General features: G+C 43.6%; 1 protein-coding gene across 1 annotated transcript; it reads left to right on the top strand.

The window, feature by feature from the left end:
• The first annotated feature begins 355 nt into the window (after positions 1 to 355).
• LOC146387980 (prostasin-like) lies at positions 356 to 4,707 on the top strand. The gene is made up of 6 exons (XM_084925045.1): positions 356 to 434; positions 836 to 856; positions 1,046 to 1,208; positions 1,396 to 1,664; positions 2,266 to 2,411; positions 2,498 to 4,707. Exons 1-6 carry the CDS (start codon positions 380 to 382, stop codon positions 2,723 to 2,725), a joined length of 882 nt encoding a protein of 293 aa, XP_084781171.1. The 5' UTR covers positions 356 to 379; the 3' UTR covers positions 2,726 to 4,707.
• Positions 4,708 to 19,304: the final 14,597 nt, after the last annotated feature.

The raw sequence follows: 19,304 nt of genomic DNA, 5'->3' as shown, positions 1-19,304 counted from the left end.
GTCAGCAACAGGATTTATTTATGTAGTTTTTGGTCGAGTTAATGCATTTCACTTCAATACAAACGCTGCTGCTCAGCTCGCCCCTTCTTACACCTGTACACATCAGTCAATACTGTGAAACCTTTAAATAACTTTTATTTGACACAGCAGGGCAGACTTTTGTTTCCTGGTGTTCAATTAATGAGTAATCTGAGAAAAATTATTAAAAAGTTCCTGTTTAATCTGATGATTGTAATGTGAAGCAGGTCTGGTAACCTGCAGTGAGGTGTTGGGCGTGTCGTCAGACAGGTGTTTGAGAAAGGTGTGTTTTACTGCAAACCGAAAGGGAGAGAGAGGAAGGTTATTTAAGCCTCAGCAGGTCTGGAGATATTTTACAGCGATGGCTTTCTACAAAGTGATGTGTTTGGCTGCTGGGCTGATGCTCCTAACCCAAGGTAAGAGCTCTCTGCACACACCTGCATCAGGTACGACTCAGAGGGCAAAAACACTCAGGAGCACATCGCTTTGCTTTAAAATGACACTGCAGGAAAATAACCTTTACATTAAAGAAATCGTTTCTTTAATATGAATTTGGTGTGTTCAGTTAAAATTCACAATGGTCAGTAAACATAACTTTAATATATATTTTGAAGAAGAAGTTTTTATGACAGACCAACAACACAGGAGCCTCTGATGAGGAGACGTAGTGTTTGGAACCTCAAAATTTCTTATCTCACATTTTTTCAAATGGGTTACATTAACTGTAACTTCACACAGTAATTACAGACAGTGAACTAATCACAGACAGATGAATGAAGATTGTTTGTTTTAAAATGGTTTGTTTTCTGTGTTTCAGAGTCTGAGTCACAGCTGAGTGGTAAGAAAAAGCTTCTTTGTGTAATGATTTACTTTTATGTGTAATAAATCTTTAATTTCATATGAATATTAGTTTGTGAGTGAACTGTAGACTCCCAGGGTCACTGTGTCCTCACTCAGCAGTTTGTAATGCTGAGAGTTTACAGCTCATACAGTAATGCTCACTCTGTGTTTTAATATCGGTCTTCAGTTTGTGGTAAGGCGCCTCTGAACACCAGGATTGTAGGAGGACAGGTGGCCCGTGTTGGCAGCTGGCCCTGGCAGGTCAGTCTGCAAAGATCTGGGTCCCACTTCTGTGGAGGATCCCTCATTAACAGTCAGTGGGTGCTGACTGCTGCTCACTGCTTTCCAATGTGAGTGATGAGGCTGAAGCTGAACACTAAACAAGATTTATTACCATAAAGAGATTATGAAAGGTCGTAATCAGGGGGCTGAGGGTGTAACAGGATAAATATTTAACAGAGTAGGAAGTCAATAATATCATTTCTTTTTAGCCATCGTAATAACTGCATGCTGTTTTGTGCTCCTTGATGATCTCAGCGCCAACCTGAGAGGACTGACTGTGAGTCTGGGCCGTCAGAGTCTACAGGGATCTAATCCCAATGCAGTATCTCGAACTGTAACAAAGATCATCAAACATCCAAACTACAACTCTGATACCGATGACAACGACATCTGCCTCCTGAGGCTCTCCTCACCGGTGACTTTCACCAGGTACATTTCTCCCGTCTGCCTGGCAGCTTCAAACAGCACCTTCTACAGCGGTGTTAACAGCTGGGTCACCGGCTGGGGCAACATTGGAGAAGGAGGTGGGTCATAAAGACACCTGATCGCTTTTAGAGAAATGATGACAATAATACAGGGAACAAGTTTGCTGTCTCAGAAATATTTAGAGCAATAAAATATTTCCATGAGGTTAAATCTGTGCAGAGTTCAAAACAAGAAAGAATAATTATGTGAATTAAACAGTCTGGAAGTGCTGGACCTGCAGCAAACATGCTGTCTGCACGATGATGTCAGGTCAGAATGATCCTTGGTTAAAAGAAAGTATTCTTTCTGTGTATCTGACACTGCCCCCAGGTGGTGTTAGACAGTTACTACATGTTGACGACCATCTACTGTCTGTGTGTCAAGTTTATTTCTGTATCACGTTTAAAAACAGCAGCTGTTGTGCTTCATCTAAAATACTCAAATAACATAAAACAGGACAAGATGACAGAGCGGCATCAAAGTCATGTGACTGTGTTCTGCAAAGAGCTCTAACCCCAGCGGACAAACATGTTTCCCCATCTTTGTTTACACACATGACTACACTTTGTTTTTAAGTTTGGAGGAGCCGCCCTTTTGTTTGAAGGTTAATCAGTCACATGTTATTTATTACAAACTGATATATTTATTTTACCCCTTCAGTGTCGCTTCCTTCTCCACAAAACCTGATGGAGGTGCGAGTTCCTGTTGTGGGAAACAGGCAGTGTAACTGTGACTATGGAGTGGGATCAATCACTGACAACATGATCTGTGCCGGGTTAAGTGCAGGAGGAAAGGACTCCTGCCAGGTGATTGTTGTTACCCGTGTTTGGCACATTTTCACCTTCTACAGTTTCTTCTCCTCAGCTAACAGTAAATGTTTCTGCTCTCAAAGGGGGATTCAGGAGGTCCAATGGTGATCAAGCAGAACGGTCGCTGGATTCAGGCGGGAGTCGTCAGTTTTGGAACAGGTTGTGCCAGGCCGAATCTTCCAGGAGTCTACGCCAGAGTATCCAAGTACCAGACCTGGATCAGGAGCCAGATCTCATCCAACAAGCCAGGCTTCATGACGTTCACGTCCACTGGGACCAACAGTGACCTTAGTGTCATCTGCAGAGCCTAGCCTGCTTGGTGCCCCAGGCTAAAACTCCCCCCCCCCCCACACAAAACATGTCAGGTTTTGTATTGTTGATTGTCATTTATGCTTAGAAATATCTACTTATATATGCTTAGAGTTTTATAATTAGTTTTAGATTGGTAGAGGTTTGATCCTTAATAGTCTGCAAACTTTGTGTGCATTCCAGAGCACTCTGGGAGCATGGGAGAGGTCGTTCCTTGTCTTATTGTTTTATGGTAGGATAAACGTATCTATATCTGTTTTAGTCTAAGTGCCTTTTGTTTAGATAAACTGCTGGACTTCCAGACCAGCAGGTTTAGGGAAGTCCTTATGGGGTCACACTCTGACCACACACACACACACACACACACACACACACACACACACACACAGGCAAGGTACTCTTTGTTTGTATGTAGACGTCATATGTTAATGAAGCTATGTATATTCATGTAACCTCAATAAAAGAGCAGTGTTACGGGGGAGCGGACGAGAGCGACTGGGGTCAAGCGAAGGAACGGCGCTCGTCCGGTTCTCTCCCGTGCACGAGAAACATGAAGAACTTTGCCTACTCGTGTCTTGTTTTGCTGTGTAATTACATTGTCTTCAACGTTCCAGCGAATAGGTTTAAGCTACAAACCTATCAAAACGTATTAAGTAGGGATGCATCGATACCACTTTTTTGGAAACGAGTACGAGTACTAGTACTTGCATTTCAGTACTCGCCGATACCGATACCGAGTACTTAATAAAAGCATGATTTAAATTTACAGGTAACAGCTTTAGTCCTATAATTTAACAAAAAACAAACAAACAAACAAGGGACTAGTTTGGAATTAAGAACATTTATTTAAAATGAAAAGCATGTTGTATGCAACATATTACAGAATAAATAATTATGAAAAAAAAATTTAAACAGTGACAGTGCAACTCAAGTATTGTTTTCAGTTTATTGTAAACTCTGCCGCTTTGGACAACACAAGGGGCATTAATAAACATCTTTGCTATTTAGTGCACAATATTTGAATAAACTAACAACATCCACCAACATAGAACTGTGGCAGTCAGTGCAACTGAGGTAGGTATTAACATAAAGTCTAAGATGACTCACTTAATGGAGAGAAAAAGTGAGTGGCAGGGTTTAGTAGCTTTTCTGCATTATCAGCAGTCAGACTGTTTCTGTTTTCATCTATAATGTGTGACACTGAGCTAAAAAGCCTTTCACTTTCCACACTGCTACATGGGGCTGAGAGGTATTTACTCGTCTGTTTCTCTGTTTAGAAGTCTCACTAGCACAGTCACAGCTGGGATGACATCAGAGGCTAGTGCGTCGTAGCTGCTCACTTTTTTAGTTAGTTCCTCAAAGGGGGCGAGGATGGCAACAGTCGTCTTCATAAGAGCCCATTGGTGAGCGGTGAGATAGTCAGGGAGTTCGTGCTCGGACACATACACGCCCAGCCCTCGCTTTTGCTCAATGAGGGACTGGAGTATGTAATACGTGCTGTTCCAGTGCGTCTGTACGTCCTGCTGCAGTCTCTTTATTGGCTGGTTGAGCTGTCCCTGAATGTCCTCGAGGCGGGAGTAGGCTAAGGCGGAATGTTTAAAATGCTCAACTATTTTCCGTCCCACTGCTATAGCATCAGCTATGCTCCTCTGTGCTAATAAGCGTGGGTAAATAAGCGTGGGTTAAGTCTTTGTACTCGTTGTCGTGTTGGGATTTTGGTGCTTGATTAAATTACTTGTGTTAAATGCGCTACCTTTTGAGCCTCCTCTGGACAATTTCGCTGAGCACAATTTGCAGTCCGCCTTTGTTTTCGCGTCTTCGTTCACTTTGAAATAGTTCCACACGGCTGACTTGTCTCGCCTGTAGTGGCTGTAGGCTCACAGCTTCTTCTTCTTCTTGGTTGGCAACCAATGTTAAGGCGCATTACCGCCCCCTGGCTCACAGCTCAGTGGACATTTAGATGAGAAAATATATATTTAACACATTTAAGGAAAATAAAATAAAAAAAAAAAACATAAAAAAAAATAAAAAAAAATAAATGTTTATTAAGCAATTTTGATAGGAAATTGCTTAATTTTACAAATGTTTTTGCTCTTTTTTGCTCTATAAAATAGTTGTTTTCTTTTAGAATCATTCATCTTAGCAGTAGGATTTACATGAAAAGAGAAACAAATTAAGTTTGAGTGAAAATGTACATTTTTTGCACTCTCTGGTCAACTGACTCAGTGAATCAAATGACTCAAAAAAACCGATTCACTTTGGTGAGTGACTCGTTAAAACTCGATTCAGTAAAAAGAATCAAATTTACCATCACTACTCGCCTGCCCTTCTCTCAGCTCTGAGCTGCAGCCGGGGCCTGGGGGCGGGCACTCGGCGCCTGTGATTAACCCCTTACATGCCGCTCAAACATAGACAGGTCTCAGACCGTGGTATCGGTCCCCGGTATCGGGGGACTTTTAACGAGTACGAGTACTTTAGAAAATGTGGTATCGAGGCTGATACCTGATACCGGTATCGGTGCATCCCTGGTATTAAGGATTGTACATTAACATAAAACTGTTGTCGAAGAGGGAGAGAGAGTATGCATTGTATGCAAACAGCTACCAAACAGCCATCATAATTCGTCATACAATGAGAACAGGACAAATCAACAACTGACAATGACTAATTAATATTAAAATCTGTAACATAATATATTGTTTGGAGTTCAGTCTGTTACTGTTACTATTTTTACCATTTCTTTTTGGAGCAACTGTAACCCACATTATTTCCTCAGGGATTAATAAAGTATTTGATTCTGATTCTGATTGTTTCAGGATGACCTGCCCCCAACTGGAGGATCACCACAACAAAACCTAACAAACATACACCTTAGTTCACAGATTCACTTTGTCTAAGGTGTATTTCTGTGATTTCACACAACCTAGGATTTAAATCATGAATACATAATTTACAACATTATGAATGAAATGTGCTCTATTTGGCAGCAGCCGGCCCCCTCCCCTTTCGACGGCTTGTGTGTGAGACTTTAAATCATCAAACTGTAAATTATAAATTTTCAATTGTTATTGATCCCTTTAAACCGAGTCCTAAAGTGTATATTTATTTTCTTACTGTTCTTATATTTATTGTTTGTTTACTTGCACTGCTGTAACTGGAGCCTCGTCGTCTCGTCTCTCTATATGCTGGACTGTATGTAGCGGAGATGACAATAAAGTTTACTTTGACTTCAGCAGCGAGCAGGCGCACCGAGGGCTCTCGCGCTCACTTTTGGCGTATAGAATTTCGAAAAAACATCGGTGCAAATTATAAGTCTGTATCATGATGTCTGGTGTTTTCGTGTTTGTTGTTTTGTTTTTATTTTGCGAGTTGGTTATTAGACGCTGCTCCAGCCAGCCAGAGAATTCCCCGCCGCCCTGCCCTCTCCTCCCTGAGCAGCAGGCGCACCTCGCAAACGGAGGGCGCCCTTACTCCCAGCAAATGGGCGATAGAAAACCGATCGGTGCCTGTACCATTCCCAATATGCGCTGGCTGACGTCGGGGCAGCATGAGTACGAGCAATTTATTTTTTTTTGCCGATGTCCGTGATGCCGCCCCCACCACGATGCCACCCCGGGCAACCGCCCATGTCGCCTGTATCAACTGCTGCCACCAGTGCCAACCACCACCCCTACCACCACCACCACCAGCAAACGTAGGTCAAACACCAATCCTAAAACCACCTAAAAAGTTAAAAATGGACTGATTGCAGTGTGAGCGACTGTTACTGAGTTTTACTCATTTCTATTTTCAAGTTCAATTTCTTTGTAATGACAGCTGTAGTGAAAAATAAGGTGTGATGTCAGGCTTGTCAAGCTTGTCAGGATGCTCTGAATAGTGCTTCAGTAAAAGGTGGTGAGGATGAGGAAGAGTTCCACACTCACTTCAACCTCCTAAGGTTGAAAGCTTTATGTTTTGAGCCTTCTCTGCCAGGTGTATGAAGTTCCAGGAGTCCAGGAGAGCTCTTCAGTGATGTAGAATTTTGTGCTGCTGACCCTCTCTACTGATGTTTGGTTTCAGCCTTTTTCAAGTCCACAGTCAACTCTTTCCTCCTGTTGATGTTAAGGGACAGGTTGGTGTCTCTACACCGGCTCACTAAAAGTTGCACTTCTGCTCTGCAAGATGTCTTAGCTCTGTTGTTAATGAACCCCACTAATGTTGTATCATCATAAACCTGATGAGCTGCTTTAAGCTGACATTTGCAGTTTAGTCATGTCAGCAGAGTAAAGAACAGTGGACCGTTTGAATGCAGTTTGATAGTGCAGAATACTGCTAATATGTACCATCTGTCGCCTTCCTTATAAAAAGTCCAAAATTCAGTTACAGAGTGAAGTGTTCAGCCCGAGCAGAGAGCTTCACGCTACACCCTTTCCCTATCCACTCACACTAACTTGCATTAACATCTGTTTAACTTACTAGTATCAAATCTTAAGTGTGATATGATAGCAGAATTAACACCGTCACTCTCCGTCAGTGGTTTGATTGGAATGTTTCCGTTTTTTTTTTTTCTCTTCTCGTTTTTTTTCCCTCTCTTTTCCCCCCTCTTGTTTTTATGCTGCTCACCCTTGTCCTTGGTTTCTTTCTTTCTTTCTTTCTTTCACTACTTCGATCACCGGCTTCCACACTCATCCACAAACAACATCCTTTATTTCGACACATAGGCACAGCACGATCACGCACAGTCATGCGCTCAACGGCAGCACATTTACATCAGTCAGACAGCGCACACAGACCTACAGGATACACACACTTAAGCCAAGCGTACTCACATTAGTAAATATGCAAACACATAGTCAGACTCAGGGAGCATCTCGCCACACATTTTTTCTCTCTCTCCCTCTCTTTATTTATGAACAAGTGATGTATTCTCTCCACCTGTCTAAGCGACACACACAGAGTACACCCCTAGTTATGCACAGACATCTATGGGTGCACTAAGATTCGTTACATGGAATGTAAATGGAGCTGGCTCCAGAGAAAAGAGGTTAAAAATACTTAACCAACTCAAAAAACTACAGGCAGATATTGTCCTTTTACAAGAGACCCACAGACCTCGAATGAACTTAAAACACCCGAGTTTCCTAATGTGTTCTCAGCTTGTTATAATTCTAGACAAAGGGGAGTAGCAATTTTAATACATAAAAAAAATTAATTTCACAGTACTCGATACAGTTATAGATCCAGAGGGCAGATTCTTAATCATTAAACTATCTATACATGATAAAAAGCTATGTATTGTAAGTGTATATGGTCCAAATGTTGATGATCCCTCATTCTTTCACGGTTTTTTCAGTGCAGTCTCTGAACACTTAGATGGCACACTGGTTCTTGGAGGCGACTTCAACCTTGGACTAAATGAAGAAATGGATAGGCTCAATACAGCAGGAACTCAGCGTAATTGGCAGTCCACAAATATAATCAAACAGTATATGAGCGACTTTGGTCTTTGCGATGCATGGCGCTCCCTTTACCCCACCAGTAAGGAATATACTTTTTTTTCACATGTTTATCACTCCTACTCTCGTCTGGATTATTTTTTGGTCAGCAGCTCACTGCTGAGTGACATTTCAGACACTGAGATTCACCCTATAGCTGTCAGCGATCATGCTCCTGTATCTTTAACACTAATGCACAAGAATAATACTACGCCAAGTAAAAACTGGAGATTTAATACATCACTGCTTAAAGATGACGACTTTATTAAATATTTTAAAAAAGAGTGGACTTCATATTTAGACTATAATGACACTCCTGGAACATCAGTTTCTTTTTTATGGGAAGCAGGGAAAGCTGTGATGAGAGGTAAAAGAATTTCTTTCTCATCACATAAAAAGAAAAAAGAAAACAAAAATATTCAGGAATTAGAAAAAACCATCAAATCACTAGAAGAAGTCTATGCGTCCCACCAAGATCAGGAAACATTGAACAAAATATGCAAAACAAAACTAGAATTAAATGAGATAATTGATAAAAAAACAAAATTCTTAGTACAAAGACTACGCTTACAAAATTATGAACACAGTAATAAATCTGGTCAATTTCTAGCAAACCAGCTAAAAATAAATAAAGAAAAAACAACTATATGCGCTGTTCAAGATTCATCTGGGAACACAGTATATGACCCGAAACAAATAAACAACATTTTCAGGGATTTTTATAAAACGTTGTATTCACCACCAATAAACCCATCTAAAAAGGAAATTGATCAGTTTTTAGACAACATAAAGCTCCCAAAATTATTAGACTCTCAACCAATGGCACTGGATTCACCACTGACCCCAGGTGAACTCCAGGAAGCCCTGATAAGTCTGCCCAATAATAAGGCTCCAGGTCCAGACGGCTTTCCTGCAGAATTCTACAAAGAATTCTGGACGATTCTAGCACCAGTTTTCTACAGAACGTTGTTAGAAATCAAAGAAAAGGGCAGACTTCCATCAAATATGAATTCTGCAAACATTAATCTCCTGCTAAAACCAGGGAAAGACCCTGTATATCCCTCAAGCTATCGTCCAATATCCCTTATAAATGTAGACCTCAAAATAATCTGCAAAGCTCTCTCGAAGAGACTAGAGAAAATAACCCCCCTCTTAATTCATCCTGACCAAACTGGTTTCATAAAAGGTAGGCACTCATCAACAAATACACATAGATTACTTAATTTGATAGACTACTCATATAGTAAAAACCTAGAAACTACAATATTTTCTTTAGATGCAGAAAAAGCGTTTGACAGAGTTAACTGGAAATTTCTATTTGCAACTTTACACAAATTTGGTTTTGGATCTTCTTTCATCAACTGGTTAAAAATATTATATAACTCCCCAACAGCTTGTGTCAGAACAAATGACCAGACATCCTCCAGCTTCTGTCTCCTGAGGGGCACCAGACAGGGATGCCCACTCTCCCCTTCACTGTTTGCAATTTTTATCGAACCACTAGCAGCAGCAATTAGACAGAATTCAGCAATTAAGGGCATAAAATGCAAGAACGTGGAATATAAAATCAGCCTTTATGCGGATGATGTGTTACTCTTTCTCCAAAATTCACAAACCAATATCTCTGGGGTGATTGAATTGATAAACTCTTTTGCAAGAATATCAGAATACTCAATTAACTGGTCAAAATCTACAGTCCTTCCGATTAATTGCTCCTTCCATAATTCCTCTTCTACTCCACTGCAATCGGGAAATATAAAATATTTAGGTATTAATGTTTCTCCCAAGCTTGCAGATCTAACTAAATTAAACCATATCCCACTTTTAAAGAAGGTAGAAGGCGATCTGGCTAGGTGGAAATGTCTACCCATATCACTCATGGGAAGGGTTGCCGCTATAAAAATGATGGTATTACCAAAAATAAATTATTTATTCTCAATGATCCCAACTAAACCACCGCAAGATTGGTTCAGATTTCTAGATTCATATATGTCCAAATTCCTTTGGAAAAATAAACCCCCACGTATCAGCTTAAAAACACTACAAAAGACCAAGGATAAAGGAGGATTAGAACTACCTAACTTTCAGCACTACTTCTTAGCCAACAGGCTTCAGTTTATCTCAGGATTGCTAAAACATACCCTCTTAGATGAACCTTGGCTAGATGTAGAACAAGCACTTTGCAATAATCTAGAGATTTCAGATCTACCATTTATCAGCTCAAACATCCAACGACATGAATGCTTCAAAAGCGTCAACATCAGCTCTTCTCTGACAGCATGGTGGGAGTTTCTGAAGTTGACGGAGTCTTCATTAATCCCATGCAAACGTACACCTATCTGGAACAACCCTGACATATTACAAAACAATAATATGATAAACTTTCAGATTGGAGTGGTAAAGGAATCAAATATGTAGAACATATACTAGAAGGAACAGAATTTATTCCATTTGACAGACTAGTTACACAATATGGGATCAACAAGAAAAGCTTTTTAGAATATCAACAAATTAAATCCATAATAAAAAAGAAATTTAAACCCGGTCAAGTTGAACTACAAACACCACCAAGTGTGGTTCAATTTCTTACTCTTAAAACCCCCAAATTACTTTCCAAAATATACAGAATGCTTTCTAAAACAGATGAATCAATATCACTTCCTATTGCAAAATGGGAAGTGGATTTATCAGTTAACTTAGACTAAAACTTCTGGTCTCAGATTTGCTTAAAAACCTTTCATCTAATTAGAAATCCCAGTCTTCAATTAATTCAATACAAAATACTACATAGAGTACACTATACAGGTCATTGGATGTTCAAGATGGGCTTTACGTCTACCAACAACTGCTCACACTGCCAAACCAACTCACCGGACAATTATATCCACGCTCTTTGGTTCTGTCCACCAGTTCAGAAGTTTTGGCGCGAGATATGTGAAGACTTATCAAAGTGTCTGAAATGTAACATTCCAACTTCCCCCTTAGTGTGTTTGTTGGGCAGCTTAGATAATGTCACTTCAGAAAATAATATAGCCCATATGGTTTTCACTGCCCTATGCATAGCCAAGAAAACAGTCCTCATGAACTGGAAAAATAAAAAATAATCTTAATTCTAACCAATATAGAAATTATCTATTAGATTACATTAGTCTTGATACAGCCTCTGCCACCACATCATGTCACGGTCGGACGGTTCTTTCCAGACGACCCTGCTTGTGTTTATGTTTTCTGTGTGTGTTTGCTTCTCCCTCTCTCCCTCCCTGGTCCTCGGGGCTGTTTACGGAAGTGCGCGCCGTGGGAGAGGCGTGTCCTGGCGACTGTCGTCATTGGGAGTCCCTCTTCGCTGTTGCCGGCCCACCTGCAGCTGATTACCTGACCAGCCATTGGTAATCATTCCTCCCGGCTAGAAAGGGGTATTTAACCTGGACTCGCGGCGACAGTCGACGTGGGATTATTACTCCGAACTGGTATAGTCCGTGCGAGCAGTGTGAGCTTGTTATTCGGCTAGCGTGTGGCTAACGGTGGATTTTCCTTCTTCCTCCAGGAGAGGCGAGCGGAGAAGCGAGTTGGGGAGCACACACACTAAGGGAGTTACAACACGGAACGCACTGGGAGCAAGGGACGAGCACGATTGGAAAAATTGCACTTTTGAGTGAATTGTTGGACTTGCCTGTCTGTTTCACTGTAAATAAACGCACTGTGTTTCTGTGAAGAAGAACCGCGCCTGGGTCCCTCTTTTCCGTGACACATCAGATCACTTGCTCTGGGCTCCTTTGATCAGCTCCATCACCTAGTGGGGGTGGGGGGGTCATAGTTTGGTCCCGCCTTCACTGTTGTGATTGGTGTGGGGGTAGGGACAGGCTTAGGGCGTTGGGGGGTTCCCCAGGAGCATCTTCCTTGGGGGGCTCAACCCGGGGTAGCGGTCATGGCCAATTAGGGCTCTGTTGGCTCTTAGGTGACGGTTTCCTCATGGCTGCGTGCAGCGGGGCTAGGGGAGGGTCTGTGCTGACGGGTGTGGGTTACTGACCTGGTAGCCTGGCTGCCCCTGGGTGGGTCCGGGACGGGCGTGAGGTTCTGGGGGCGCTCCGGCTCTGGGCTGGGGCCCTGGCCGGGCCTCGGGGGCTTGGGTCCTGTTTGGTGTGTTGCCGGGGTTGTGGGCGGGTGGGTGTATGGGGGCCCAGCCCTAGCGCAGGGTGCCGCCGGTGCATCGAGCCACCTGGGAGGCTCTTCAACTGGTGGGGGAGGTTGTCACATCTTGCAGAAGCTTTCCTCTCTTCAGGAACTCTCTCTGCAGGAGGGGGAGATACAGGAGAGGTGGAGGAAGATCTCAGCCTGGGCGTCTATTGTCTTGTGTAGTCTGGAAGATGAGTGGATGATGGGGTGGGTGCAGTTTTCTCTGTGGTGGGGTCGGGTGGACTGTCCCGGGCTCTGTGGGGCCGGGCGGCACTGCTGCACTGGGCCCCGGTCCGGATGGGGTCACTTGCCCCTCCCTTCCTTCCCTCCCCATCCCCAGCTGCCTCCCTCTTCCCTCTTCCCGCTCCACCACACCCACCCACACATGCAGGGCCTTGGAGTAGGGGTGTGTCACCAGGGTGCAGAGGAGGCATCCCCACCTCTGTCCCCTTCTGGCTGCCTCTGCCTCAATTTTATCCCACAACTTAAGACATTCACATTACTCACACTCTCATTACACATACATATAGGATCTTGGGGGTGGGCACGCTACACGGAATCCAAATTACCATCAGGGTGTACACCTCACCCCTGGTGTCGTTGCCCACCTCTCAATTTTAAATACACGTAGACGTTGAGGGCTAGCAGGAGGGCCTATGCGCTTACCTGCTGCTCTCTGGCAGGTAGCTCCATGTCCTCCTGGGTTTTAAATGCACCTCAGAACACACATGCATCAACACTACAATGAGCGGGTGGAGGGAGGTTTGGAGTCTTCTCACACCCCTGTTCTCTGCGGCTTGCTGGAGCGGGGGGGCTAGGAGGAGGAGTTGGCCGTCCGACTGGGGTCTGGAATGTGGGGCCTCCCTGCTGCTGCGGAGTCGGGGCGGTCTGCTTCTCGCCACCGCAGGGAAAAGGGTAACACCACCTGGGTCTGGGTGCAGTTCCCCCCTCCAGGGGCAAGGGTACCTAGACCCGGTTCGTAGAGTACGCTTGGGGAGTGTGATTGTGTGTACAGCATCTCTTTATGTCTGTCTCCACGTTGGTTGAGTGTGGAGTAATTGCCTATGTGAGCATGAGGGTGGGAATGGATGTTTGTATCTGTGTGTGCCTGTATGTGTTGCCTCCCTAAGATGATGACCAGAGGGGCAACTGGTTTCCTGTTCAACAACGTGTGGTGCTGTGATAAAGAATAGAAAAGGGACACACGTTGAGCTGATGTCAGTTTCACAACAGGAAGGTTTATTCTTCACAACAGCTTAGAACAGCTTCTGGTATCACCATACTAACTGCAAAGAAATGGCCTTATGTTTCAGTCCAGTTTACCATACATGGCCACAGTTCCCTGAGCTAGAGACTGTATAAATCTCTCAATACAACTTTGACAAAACATAAACAAAATGTTGCTTAAATCCATTGATAATATCAGATCCACAATGTATCACAATAAACACATTTGTTTTACAAAGATAAACAAAACACAATAGTGTACTCTGTACTTCATTTTTAACTACATTTACAAACATCATAAAATTAACTCATTTTTAAACATTTTAATTCTTGTTCAGCACTAAATTATTTATTTGAAATGTATTTCCACTGTACTAACAATGTAACTTCTGTTTTTTTAAATATAGCTATTTTACTCTTTACAAGAAAATAATGTCTTTGACATAAAACAAACATATTCACTGTTCTTATACAACCTACAACTATATAGAGTGCAATGCTCCTTTAACAGCGTTCACTACTACTGTGCAGTCAGCATTGATCAACCAGTTTCCTTATAACACTCTATAATTGTCTTTGTATTAAACCACAAACTTGTTCTTGTAACCACAAGATCAACCAGAAGAATAAAACATAGTATAAAACCCATTTATCAGAGTGCATAATACATTAAGAGTTCACAGTCCAGAAGTCTCTCACAGGTCAGATTAGCTTCCCCACACACACTCAGTATCCCACATTAGCCAAGTCCGCTAGCATTAGCATCATTTAGCCTGCAGCCTTAACCCACAATTCAGACACAACTCAGAACGAATCCATTTCTTTAGCGAGTTGCGCTCATTACCCACATAAACAACATCCTCTGTTTGTAAAGTCTGCAGTATACATTCATTTAAATGCATTTACTAACCTGTGATAAAGAATAGAAAAGGGACACACGTTGAGCTGATGTCAGTTTCACAACAGGAAGGTTTATTCTTCCTCTGTGCCCCAAAACGCTACTCGATACCACTGCGCGTAATGCGCCCTCTAGCGGCTGGATGTAGGATAGCATTTTAAATGACAAGTACAAAAATACAATCACAACAAAAACCTTTGGGGGGGCTGTTTTCCCCAGTTTATTTCTGATACCAGATTTTACTAGAGAGCTATTCTCAACTCTCTACACTCTCCCCCACTTAAAAGAATGTCTCCTGACAGTTGTTTCTTTATGTGTGGACCCATCAGTGTATGAGTGTGCAGTCATTGTGGTAGTACGGCTGAGAATAGATGGGGTGAAAGAATGATGGGACGCCTTGTGTCCACACCCAGGGTTGGCTAGCTGAAAGGGTGTTCATATCTGCCCTCCAGTGACAGTATGATGGCTGACCCCGTGCGTTGTATGTGAGTCTTTCTGCTGGTCTCCCCTTCCTCTGTGACCTCCTTACAAAGTCATTTTCTCTATTTTCTCCATCCATTTCCTCCATGTCTTTTTCTGCTAACTCCTCAGCCTCCACAACATCTTGCTCTCCCCCATATTCTGGCCTGTCAAGAGGACAGAACTCTCTTGCTGTTGCACGTAGCTTGGGCTGACTTTGAGAATCCTGCTTTGGAATGACAGTTTCCTGTTGCTGAGGGTGCTCCTGTTGAATAGCAGGTCCTTGTTGTTGAGGGTTCATGAGTCTGTAGCATGGAATCTTCCTCCGGAGGTCATGGTGGTAGGTATAACTATCTTCCTCATCCGAGCTACTGGTCGCCGTTTCGTTGACATCTCTTACAGGTTGTCTTTGCCTTTTCACTTTTGTCTTTTCTTCCACAGGAAGTTCTTCCTCAAAAGGTAAGTCGTTTACTGGTAGTAGGAGGTTTCTATGAAGAACCCACATGGCTTTACTACCTCTCTCTGGCTGTACCTTATAGACTGGTCCATCTCCCAATCTCTCCACCACGCGATGTACTACCTTCTCCCAATAGGCGCGCAGTTTTCCTGGCCCTCCTCTCTCTGACAAATTTTTCACCAGTACTCTGTCACCTGACTGGAGAGTGATACCTCTTACATGTCTGTCGTACTGCTTTTTGCTTTTGGCTGAGGACTGTCGGCTGTTATTTGCAGCAATTTGGTAAGCGACTCGCATCCTCTCGGCCCACTTTTGGACAAACATTTGGTGGTTTTGTGCCTCAGTGTCTTTCCCTTGGTGAAAAAGTAGGTAAACTGGTAGCCGTGGAGCCCTGCCATACAAGAGAAAGAATGGAGAGTACCCTGTTGCGTCATGTCTTGTGCAATTGTAGGCATGCACGATCTGAGGCAGATGATCTTTCCATTCACTCTTTTTCTCTTCTTGTAGGGTGCGCAGCATTTGGAGAAGTGTGCGATTTAATCGCTCCACTGGATTGCACTGAGGATGATAAGGAGTGGTGCGTGAGTGTGCAATTCCTGATAGTTGTTGCAGTCTTTGGAACAGGCTGTTTTCAAACTCACGTCCTTGGTCGTGATGCAACTTCCCTGGATACCCAAAGCGAGGAATAAAGTCCTGAAATATCTTTTCAGCAGCTGTCTTTCCTGATTTGTTTCTCGTTGGGTATGCCTGTGCAAAGCGCGTGAAGTGATCAACGAGGACAAGGATATACTCATATCCTCCTTTGCTTGGCTCCAAGTGCAAATAGTCAATAGAGACCAACTCAAAAGGTGCACTGGTGGTGAGGGATCCTATTGGAGCTCTCTGCTGGATATTGGGGTGCTTCTGTTTAATACACTGGCATTTTTTTGTCATGTATTCTTCCACATCTTGCTGCATGTACGGCCAATAGAACCGTTCTCGGGCCAGATGGATCACCTTTTCAGAACCTACATGCCCCATGTCGTCATGTAAGCTTTTCAGTACCACTGATTTGAGCTGTTCAGGGAGGACCAGTTGTCGGTTTTGGTTTGTTTTTCGGTAGAGTAGTCCATTTTCTACTTCTAACTTGTTCCACTCATAGAGCAGTCTCCTTGTCTGTTTAGACATTGTTTTTTTATCTTTTCATTTGGAGTCCAAGCTCTCAGTTTCAAAGAAATAACTTCTTTAATAGCTGGATCTGCTTGTTGTGCAGCTCTAATATCTCTGGGAATGATGCCTGAAACGCTATTGTGTGGTACAGCATTTCCATCATCACCATTTAGTTGCAAAACAGCCACCCAGGGAACATCATCGTTTTGTACCATTTTTGTCCCCTGCCACACAGCAGAGACCACCTCTGGTGACACTGTCTCTGTATGGTCACTCATCTGCTGCTGCAGGTTCACGGGATACCTGGACAACATATCGGCATCAGCGTTCCTCTTTCCTGGTCTATACTTAATGTCAAAATGGAAATCCGCCAACTCCTCAACCCATCTGTGACCCACAGCATTTAGTCTTGCTGAACTCAGGTCAAGGGGTTATTATCGGTATAGACCGTGAAAGTTGGTGCATAATACAGGTAATCCCGGAACTTGTCGCAAATAGCCCATTTAAGTGCCAGGAACTCAAGTTTGCCCGAGTGCAGATGATAGTTCTTCTCTGCAGGTGTTAAGGTCCTGGAGCCGTACCCAATGACACGCAGTTTGTTGTGTTGGCGTTGGTATAATACAGCTCCCAGACCTTCGTTTGAAGCGTCCGTGTGTAACACAAATGGAAGATCAAAATCTGGGTAGGCCAGGATGGGGGGGTTTGTCAACATGTCCACCAACCTGGACACCACGTTCTGATGTTCAGTAGTCCAAGTGACAGGTGAGCGAGAGGGAAGTTGCCCCTTGTTCCCTTTGGTCGCTGGACTTTTTCCCTTAACAGTCTGAGGCTTAATGGCATGACCTGTCTCAGCTGGGCTTTGGAGAATTTCAAACAAGGGCCTCGCCAGTGGTGAAAAGTCTTGGATAAAGGACCGGTAGTAGCTGAGAAATCCAAGCAACGTCCGGACCTCTCCAACTGTGCGAGGCTTCTTGTCTTTCAGGGCTAGAACTGCTTCCAAATCCTTTGGATCGATCCGAATCCCTTCTCCTGACACCACTAGCCCGATGTACCGAATTTGTCTCTTTAAGAGCTCACATTTGGCTGGGCTAAGCTTAATGCCGTGTTGTCGCATCCGGTGGAACACTTGTCTTAGATGGTCTACATGTTCGTCAAACGTTTTGGAATAGCAAAGGACATCATCCAAATACGGCACGCAACACTCGTCTCTGATGCCCTCTAACACTCCCTCCATGCACCTCTGAAAGGCAGCTGGTGCATTCGTCAGTCCAAAGGGTATTCGTACCCATTCGTAGAGTTCCCAGGGTGTGCTAAAGGCAGTTAGATGTCTTGACTCCTCAGTCACAAACCTTTGATGGTACGCACTCCCTTGGTCCAAGATGGAGAACCATGAATTGCCTCCTAGGCTGTCCAACAAATCCTGGATCCGTGGGAGTGGATGGCGATCTGGGATGGTTTTGCGGTTAAGCTCACGGAAGTCAACACACAGGCGAAGACTGTTGTCTTTTTTTCGCACACACACTACAGGTGAGGAATGGGCAGAAACAGACTTCCTAATCCACCCCCTGTTTAGGAGATTTTGGATATACTCCTTCACCTCCTTAAACAGTGGCCGTGGAATGGAATTGTAGCTTTTTTGAACTGGAGTGTCATCAGTCGTATTGATTTTGAGCTGTAAGCCAGGGACACACCCAATGTCTCCTTCGTCACGAGCAAACACGTCTGATTCCTCATAAAGCATTTGCCGTACCATGCTCTGGTCAGGCTCAGGCAGGTGATCTAAATCAACATTTGGATGCCATCTTTCCTCCACATTGCCAGCCCGGCGATTTTCCTTCCCATTACTTTGTTCTTCACTGGTCGGACTTGTTTGGGTAGCGCACAGAAGGGTGTCATTGTGTGGTTCTCCAGGCCCCTGCATAGTTGGATGGATGTTTACAGGTGTGCTTTCAATAATTTCTTCAATGAATCCTAAGACTGCTTTTGGAGGTGAAAAAACATCATGCCTTGTTGAATTCTGGATTGGTATTCTCACTATTTTTGAGGTGAGCGCAGGAAATAACTCCAATCCATCTGGCAAGTGACAGTCTACATTTGGCTCAAACAACATGACTCCTCCTCCAGGAAAAGCTCTCATGCAGCATTTCACCTGACAGATCTGACTGCGGGGGATTGTGAGTCCCTTCTTTCCAACTCTTAATACTGGACATTCTGACTCTTCCAGGGGTTGCTTTGTGTGAACCACCGAAACAAGACTTTCAGCATTACTCTTCTGAATTCTCAGGGCTTCTGAAAGGAGACACTAAGTTGCCATCGTCTCTTTGATCACCATTCACTGCAATCATCTCTTGTATCACATTGAAGCCTAGTAGCGGACTGCTCAACCCTCCTCGACTTACTAGCATGGGAACATGAATAGCAACTGAGCCATGTCTGCTACTTGTGATCTCAAGAAAAACTTCTATCCACCCTTCAAATGGCACATCTGTCCCATTAGCTGCAGTGACTTTGAGTGGGTGATCTGAGAGTAGGCTTTCCAGTGGCCTAATTGTCACATTTGGCAAGGCTGTTTGCACCCAAGACTTCTCCACAATGCTTACTTGGGCCCCACTATCCAACAACATTTGAAGTTTGACCCCATCTAGATAACAAGTTACCATACACCTGCCCCCAATCAGCTGGGCAACACGCTCCCTTTTGGACACTTGACATGATTTGGAGGTCTTGGTTGAAGATGGAATTTT

The sequence above is a fragment of the Perissodus microlepis genome, chromosome 4 (assembly GCF_051167445.1).
Source record: "Perissodus microlepis isolate ML-2025 ecotype Zambia chromosome 4, ASM5116744v1, whole genome shotgun sequence".
Lineage (NCBI taxonomy): Eukaryota > Metazoa > Chordata > Actinopteri > Cichliformes > Cichlidae > Perissodus > Perissodus microlepis.
The sequence above is the reverse complement of the archived record's forward strand: the minus strand, read 5'-3'. Positions and strand labels throughout refer to the sequence as shown.